The 8859-nt window shown below is 36.7% G+C and overlaps 1 protein-coding gene across 1 annotated transcript; it reads right to left on the bottom strand.

The window, feature by feature from the left end:
• Positions 1-2909: 2909 nt before the first annotated feature.
• On the bottom strand, positions 2910-7831 carry LOC131076532 (serine carboxypeptidase-like 27). Its single transcript, XM_058013771.2, has 9 exons — positions 7137-7831; positions 6961-7056; positions 6774-6866; positions 5366-5451; positions 4977-5237; positions 4236-4363; positions 3954-4049; positions 3633-3738; positions 2910-3458 (listed from the first exon to the last, which is right to left on the bottom strand). Exons 1-9 carry the CDS (start codon positions 7507-7509, stop codon positions 3309-3311), a joined length of 1389 nt encoding a protein of 462 aa, XP_057869754.1. The 5' UTR covers positions 7510-7831; the 3' UTR covers positions 2910-3308.
• Between the last annotated feature and the right edge of the window lie 1028 nt (positions 7832-8859).

The following is an 8859-nucleotide window of genomic DNA, read 5'->3' as shown; positions in this document are numbered from 1 at the left end:
GGCATCGTAAAGATGTTGATTTCCAGTTTTAGGTCCTCAGGGAGGCTATTGAGGAGGTTGGGCCACAAAATGTGGTCCAAGTAGTGACAGATGCAGCCCATGTGTGTAGAGCAACAGGGAGAGTCATTGAGGCAGCCTATAGACACATTTGTTGGACCCCATGTTGTGTGCATGCCATGAACAATGCACTCAAGGACATGGGGAAGATAGACTGGATTAGAGGAGTGGTCACTGATGCGAGAGATGTGCAGATGTTTATCTGCAACCACCACACTTCACATGCACTCTTCAGGACCTTCGCGAAGAAGGAGTTCTTGAAACCAGTTGAAACTAGATATGCATCCTATTTCATTCTCTTAGAGAGAATGATTGAGTTGCAAGAGGCATTGCAACTCATGGTTATGACTAATGAGTGGAATAGGTGGGTTGAGGCCAAGACAGAGCAGGGGAGAAGGGTGAAGGAGATAGTGAAGAGTGATGTGTTTTGGACTGATGTGAAATACATTGTCTCCATCATTTCTCCAGTATTCCAAGTGATCAGATATGGGGATGGGGATGCACCTAACCTTGGAGAGGTGTATGAGTGCATTGACTCTATGCTTGACCAGATGAGGGTTGTTGTGCAAGTGAAGGACCCCTCTTTAGCATTATACAATGAGCAAATCCGACCTATCATTCAGCGTAGATGGGACAAGTTGAACACTCCTTTGCATATGGCTACATTTGCCTTGAATCCTAAGTGGAACAAGGCTAGACCAGGTAGACTGACACCGATTCGGGATGATGAGGTGAAGGCAGGTTTCTTTAGGTGCATAGAGAAGATCTTTGATTCCAGATATGTCGGCACAATGTGCACTAAGTGGGGAAGATTTGCCACTCTTAGAGGTTATTCGAATGCGGCAAAGATGGATATAGACACTATGGCACAGGAGGATCCACTTTTGTGGTGGAATTGTCATGGCCCGAAATCTTTGACCACCACTCTAGCCATCCGTCTGCTTTCCCAGGTTTCCAGTTCTTCAGCTGCTGAGAGGAACTGGTCTACATATAGCTTCATCCACTCTCTTAAGAGGAACAGACTTACCTCTAAGAGAGCAAAGAATCTTGTGGTTGTACACAGTGCTTTGGGTCTCATGGACCGCAAGACACTTGTGTACAAGGAGAGTCCAGCGGCACGATGGGATGTAGAGCCAGAGGAGCCTTCACAAATTGATGAGGATGATCCTACCACTTCAGATGCAATGGTGTGAGCTTGAGGGACCTTGATCTTCAGGAGTCCAACAGTTCCAGTGAGGAGGAGTTCGCAGATGATTAGAGGCCTCTATTAGCTACATTTTGAGTTTTGAGTTTTGTCATTTTGTCTTTGACTCTAGTCTCTTTTGTAATGCTATTGTTACACGTATTTGTATTTGGCTACTCATTGTAATGATGAATCATGTAATCATCTTTATTATTATAGACTCTGCAATGGCATCAGATATTCGTATTTTCGTTTTCTTTTTTCGATATTCATATGATAGAAATGAGAAATCTCCAATTTGACAATTTCATTTGTCAAATTTTATTTAGCATTTAGCAAATAGTATTACTAATCTAAGTAATCTTGGTATTTCCTATAGTTTCATTTGAAATCTAATTCTTATACTGTTATATTGTTATACATCTTTTCAAAACTAGTTTTTCAAGTACTATATGTATATGTATAAGTATATGAGCACCACCACCCTGCCACCCCGCCGTCCCCAAATTTAGGCCCTTGGTCCCCCCGTCCCGGAAACGCGTCCCCCCGTCCCCAACGCCCGTGGAACATTGCTTTATATTCCCTGATGGCAATTGGTAAGTCTTTTATATGTGGTAGAATTCAACAAAAGGCATTTGTTTAGCTGAAGTAAAAGATTAGCAAGTCACTGGTTTTGGCAATACCTAGCTTGCAACTACTATTTTAGGTAGAGACAAATTTTAATGATTGTGTGTTGGAGGCTCTTTTATTACAATTATGTAACCCTATTTGTTGTCATTCAGATTTTTTTCATGGAGCACTTTAGATATATTGCTCACATAATGAATTGTATGTCTTTGTTTGAGCAAAATTAACCATATCAATTATAAATTGAAAATCATACATCTATATATCTACATATATAAAATATGTCTTTGAATGTTTAGTGTTGTGGTAGAAAAACTCCATTGGTGAGGTAGCCTCCAAGGTTCAAACCCCTATTTTTTCAACGTTGAACACTTGGTCAATGATTTTTTCATGAATCGAAATTTTTTCGGAGAATAAATCAGCTAGCTCCAGGATTCAAGATTAATTAGATATAATCGAATTGCAGACTATTGCTTCATTGGCCGTCACTTGGAACCATCATGATTCTTTGACTGCACAACAGGAGCTTGTTTAACTCTTTGATGCACTCTAGACAACAGTGTTTGAAATGAAAGTAAGAACGCCTGATGTAGCGGCTTTTATACCCGATATCCTCTGTTTCTATACCTCTCTGAACACAGAAAAGTAGGAGTGATTTCTGAATCAAGAACATATATGTTAAATTTTGCACAAGAAATTGTGCCTTAAAATGGATTGCAGTTTGTCTGTTTCTGCTACAAAGATGAAACTTTTGATACTAAATATAGTTACTTTTCTTCGATGCCTTACTGTTTTTTTATCATTCAATCTGTGGAAGAGATTTCCCTACATTACCATGTTAATATATATGTATTTACAAGTTGACCATGTATCTGTTGGAGGGGGTTTCACATAATGGATGGTAATTACTAATTAGACAATGAATTTTGTTTTTCCCTTTTCTCAAACATGCACAGAAGTTCCTATTTACAATTACAACCTTTTACTGATAAATCTATTCTCTTTAGAGATGGTACCAATATCCAATAGAATGAGTAGGAAAGAAAAAATTCTGCTAGCTTATTAATAAGAATGTTGAGAGCTGCTTCTGGAGAATTGAATAAGAATATAAATGATGGGACAGTGGAAATAGAATTAAAAATGATGCAGTAGCTCCATGGCTGCAAACACTGTTGGAATACTTGCATAACAATCTGAATTAGATGAATTGAGGAATGGAAAGGACGTTGGTGGAAAAGGTACCCACCCCAGCCAATCAATATCTTCAGCTAATCACTGAATATATTACATGCCCTAGAAGGGATAACCTTGTTACAATGGTTTTCTTACAATTATGAAAAGAATGGTCATTTCAATAATAATTTATTACTTAGAAACATTCTAATTTTCAATAAAGCAGCCTTTGGCTGACAAATAATATGATTAAGATTCATAACATATCCTAAGATGTTGATCTTGGCATAGGTTTTCCTTGTAAAAAGGCATTGAAGAGGATGAAGGCCTTCCTTGGTTGATGGAGTGGAACTTCATGTCCTGCTCCTCTGACTGTCACAAGACTTAGCCCTTTATATATTTGAGTCCATCCCCCAACCTGCAAAATAAAGGGCTGACATGATCATGAAACCTCTAAGTAAAACTTAATAGATTTCCTTAAGGCATTTGTCATCCACTTAATGTCTGAACACCAGTTCACTGTGCATGGAATATATGAAATTTACTGCAATTAACAAATGGGGGCAACATATGCCACTTTTTGATAACTTACCTCCCCTTTGTCATACCAGGGATACCAATTAACTAAAGTTGGAAGCTTCAGGGCATCTATAGAATATCTTGTGGCCGTCACTGGAACAACTGCATCAGTGTCTCCACTGCATAGTAGCAAAGTAGAAAGTTTGCCAATTATGGAGACATATTAAACATTGCTAGATTCAAATGTAATATAAGCTTGTACTGAACAGGTTATTGAATTTTCCAGCCTAATGATTTGCATTTAGACTTTCAGTAGTCCTATCTTGTTTCACAAAGTTCTCAAAATTAACTGAAAATAGATATGTTTGAATTAGAAAAAATTCCTTGATTTTACCTGAATACCCAAATTCGAATACCAGCTTGAATGAGTTCCTGGTAAATGGGAAGCATTGATCTAGGCGAATCTTTCCAGTACTTTTCCAGCGTGGTACTGCTTTCAGAAACAGAATCAAAACCAAGAGTTACAAAAAAGTACTGGCACTTTTTTCTTTTGGCAGAAAGCTGGGAATTATGAAGCAAAGGCTTGAAGATATGTGAAACAAATATTTTCTTTAATCTCAAGAGAAGTAAATATGCCCCAACATATCAAATAAATAAACTAATAAAATTAGCAAACCTGCAAGTACTCCAGCTATATGGAATGCCTGTAGAATTCGCATGAAATGCCTTCTGTACTTCAGGTTGATTGAAATACAATTCTGAGTATCTCTCAGTGCATGGGTCATATGCTTTATATCTCCAAGGCTGTCACAAGTCATATATGATAGCTCAAGTACAAGTCATATTTTGTTGTGACTAGTATCAATAAGAACCAGAACAAAGTCAAATTTATGGGCCTAGAATACCCCCATGTATTTATTCAGGCAACCTGCACCTAGGTTGGGAGCCTATATAATGAATACAAGTAATTTCACTGATACCAATCTTCTGACCTTATGATAATGTCAATAAAAGACTAACAATAACCATCATAACACAGTCATTGCATCTGGTGTTGCTGGCTATTCTAATGTTCCAGGGTAGCTGCCACATTGTCTGCTATTGTATTCCAATGTAGGAAAGTGTATAAGCTTGTATGGTAACATAGGTAGTGCCTCACCTCAACAGAGGCAGAAGTTTGAGATGAAGTTATGGAAATTTATGCCTGCATCCTAAGGCATGTGCACTTTAAAAATATTATAGGGGCCACAATATTTATCTAAACACACAAACATCTTTGCAAACATTTCTGTTGATGCAAAGAACAATACATAAGAACAGCATGATAGACAGCATGATAGAATCTAAAACCTGAATTTGAACCCCCCCAAAAATAAGAAAACATGTAGAGAAATAACCAGTGAGAAGAGAAATATACATAGTGGCTTTGCAGTTTATGTCTTTGACTTCCAGAGATATTACAGGTTGGGGTAAAAATGCTGTATGCATCAATATTTCCTTGTTCCATATCAGCCTGATTAAGGGCTATCTGGCATGGATCAGAAGGATGTTGTGATGATGTAAAGTCACATGTATCCTTGAGCAACTTATAGGTAGAATCAGATATCAAGGCATGAGACCACCAATATTCAAAAGTTCCTATTAAGTCATGATAGTCATCAGTAACTGCATTACCAACCTGCAAAAACCAAAAAACAAAAGAAAAGATTTTCACATGGGCACTATAAGTTTCTTATCAAATTAGTTTGTGGACATTTTGTTTTCCAAAAAAGTATCAATATAAAGCATCATGATAATTCCTCTTACCATGAAACCCTTCAAATTGATGACAGGCTTCTGAAGGCCCTTACTGTTTCTGTAAACAACTTGTGCCAACTGTGGGACATAGTGCCCTGAAAGAAAAATACAAACCACATTAAGCAACTCCATAAAGTGATATATCCCAGTTCATACAGGATTGAAGAAAGTAGCATACATTATATGCTGACCTTGTAAGAATTTAAATGACAAAATTTTGATTGCAGGTCCATCAGTCAACATGTATGGGTATGTGTGTGGATATCAGTACAGCATTTTCACAATCCAGGTAAGCCAGGGTATAATGGGATGTGTGCATGTTATGTCTATTTGGGTTTTCGTGAGTATGTTCTCTAAATTCAAAATATCCACTCAATTGACTTACAAAATTTAACGAAAACAGCAAGTTGATTGGCACTAATTGATTCTGCTTTAAGGCAGGATATGGGGGGCTGTGTTCATGTTATGCCTGTTATGTCTATTTGGGTATTTGTGAGTATGTTCTCTAAATTCAAAATGTCATGACTTTCAAGTTCAGTGGAAACAGCAAGACGATTGGACTAATCATTCTATTTATTGTTCGAGAACATTGGCTATGCCCAAGTTTCAACTAAAATGAACGAAATAAGTTTTACTATTTGATGGGAAACAACAACATCCATTTGGTCTTTCTTAAAAGCCCTTTACAGAACATAATAATCTTAAGAGAAAATAGCCCTTTTCTAGTGGGTATCTCCAAAGTATCCTAGTAGAGGAGATCCCATAGATATCAGTAGACCTCCAACCATGCTGGTATACCAAAGGTCTGGTAATATAGCTTTTTGGCTTAATGGGTTGTGTTGAATCTTTAAATCCCAATTACACATGGCAGCAATAATGAGGATAACTATTTTGCAACAACCATTCTAGCATGCCCCTTATGTGGTTTTAAACCCCAAAATTCTGTCTACATTGGGTCCATTGAAGCTTTAGTGGTGGAAATACTGATTTTCTGAAGTAGCTTATATGTTTTTATGTGTTATTATAGCTAATAAAAGCAATATGTCTACCCTGAATAAGGTGTGTCATTGTCATTGGGAAGCTAATGGAGGCACATGGCTTGGCTGTAACGATGTCTGTAATTGATGTCCGGATTCCCCATGTTCAAGTGTGCCTTTGGCAGTATGTGATGATGAAATGTTGGCAAAGGCCGAATGTTGACTATTGACAAACTAAAATTGAAAAAAACAAAAAAACAAAAACAACAAAAAAATAAAAACAGATCACATTATCTTGAAATACATCAATTTGCACAAGCAGAGAATGATTCAGGCAATCATTAATGTATGGACTCCAAGATACACAGGATAACATAGAGTTTCTAATTTTGGACTAGTTGATTGAGCCAAACAATTCTGTGGTTTTCAAAGTGACAGACCTGCATAGCTCTCGCCAGCTATGTAGAAGTCCCTGTATTTGTACTGAGGAAATCTTTCAAGCCAATTGATTAAGAAAACATATGCATCTTCAGCTGCAATTACAAAAACAAGTGCACAATTCATTGAACAGTTCTTTTTCCAATTTCTTGTGATTTTTCAAAGAATCATAGAACAGTTGAAATATACCCGTTCTCTTATCTCCTGAAGTCTGCAGATCTGATGAAGTATTTGTATAGGAAAAGCCCACCCCTGCTGGTGATTCCAAGAACAATATGTTGGCCACTGCAAAGAAAACACTCCAGTAAACATGATTGTAAACATAGTCTGAGAAACACAGATCAGGGAGAATTTCATAGACATACACTTGTTCCATGAATAAGGATTCAGAAAGAGTGTCTTTCCATCAGAATTGATATGGAAAGGACCCAACTCCTCTGCAGCTCCATATGCCACAGAGGAGCACCCAGGACCTCCATTGAGCCACAAAACAAGTGGTTTTGAAGATGGGTTTGTTGTAGCTTCAGTTAGCCAGTAGAACAGAGCTCTGCCAGCCTGTTCGTTTACTGTCACATATCCAGAGTACTGTGAAAATTCGATATTGTTAGGCTGGCCAGGCAAGTGGGTTATCTTGTCCCTCTCTTGGGCATCCTTCCAGTTACTCTCAGATCCTGCATTCCCCTTATGCTTCAACATTACCAGAACAAACAAGATCCATACCACACTAATGTAACCCATGTTTTCTATTGAATATGGAGCTTACAAGGTGTATGGCCCTGTTCAATGTAAACTAGCTTGTAGAGAACTGCTTAAAGTTGCCTCTAATAACAGGCCTGTAACCGGAACAGATTGAATCCATTCATACAGTTCCCTGTCCAGCATACCCGCTATTGAAGCCCGATATTACAGAAACCTGATCCTTTTCTATTAGAGCTTAGAACTATGAGGTCAACTTAAGTGATTGCAGTAGCAATTAAAAAAACCAATTACAGAAGTCGTCGAGGCTTTTGATTGGCCTGTGTCATTCCTTCTTGTACAACTCATCGATTTGTTACGTGCAAGTCAGAAATGAGTGCCTTTCTCCACTTAGTGTAGGTCAATTCACAACCTAAACAAATAAAATATCATTTTTTTAAGAAATATACCAATTTAAGTTAAAAAAAAGCTTTGAACCAGTTGTAAAACGTTTGTTTAGAAAAGAAAGTAAAATATCAAAGATATTATAGTCTTGCAATGATGAGAATTTTCTATGTAATTCAAATAAAGTCTTTTAAATGAAATGATTAATTTCTAAGTGCACTACTTATTTGGTTTATTACATCATTATATTTTGAATCTATCTTTTTTTCAATTTTTAGATATTGATTTGGATTCTTAGATTTTTTATTTATAATCTTAGATCAGATTTAGGTCTCTAGTCTTGACATAAGCCATTTTTGCAATTATAAATTTCACTTTTGAATATATATAATTCAAATTAAAAACAAATTCCACTAATTTCTTTTTATTAGATTTGGTGAACTCATTTTAGACTTTCTTTCGTGTAAAACCATGAATGACAATCTAAGAAATATTAAAACATGTTAAGATTGTCAAAAAAATGTCATAGAACATTTATGAGAGCATTGTAGTAGAATTATGAGGGTATTACATTAGCTTATGACATCTTAGATCTATTATAGATTGCGTATTGTTCTTGATCTTTGTTCTAAAGCTATTAAATCAATTTAACTAGGTTTCCCACTAAGGTTGTAAGCAATAATTTAGAATTAGAATAGAAACAAATGCTAAGCACAAGATTCTTATTCTAAGCTACTACAAACTTCAAGATAGAGCTCAACAAAAGCATGCAAACAAAACAATAACATAAAATACCAACTCAAATGTTACCAATGACTCCATTGTTAAATGATTTGCTCCAAGTGATTATTGGTATATGGATGCTCCTTTGCTTGAAGTTACCTGTTTTGGTAGCTTGCACTTAGCTCAAAGTGCGATGGATGAAAATGAATGAGAATGTGACTTCATTTATAGAATTTTAAAAGAGGTAATGGATGGTTGGGATCTAATGGTGAGATCAATGGTGGA

Source organism: Cryptomeria japonica, chromosome 3 (assembly GCF_030272615.1).
Source record: "Cryptomeria japonica chromosome 3, Sugi_1.0, whole genome shotgun sequence".
NCBI lineage: Eukaryota > Viridiplantae > Streptophyta > Pinopsida > Cupressales > Cupressaceae > Cryptomeria > Cryptomeria japonica.
This window is presented reverse-complemented; position numbering and strand designations above follow the sequence as displayed.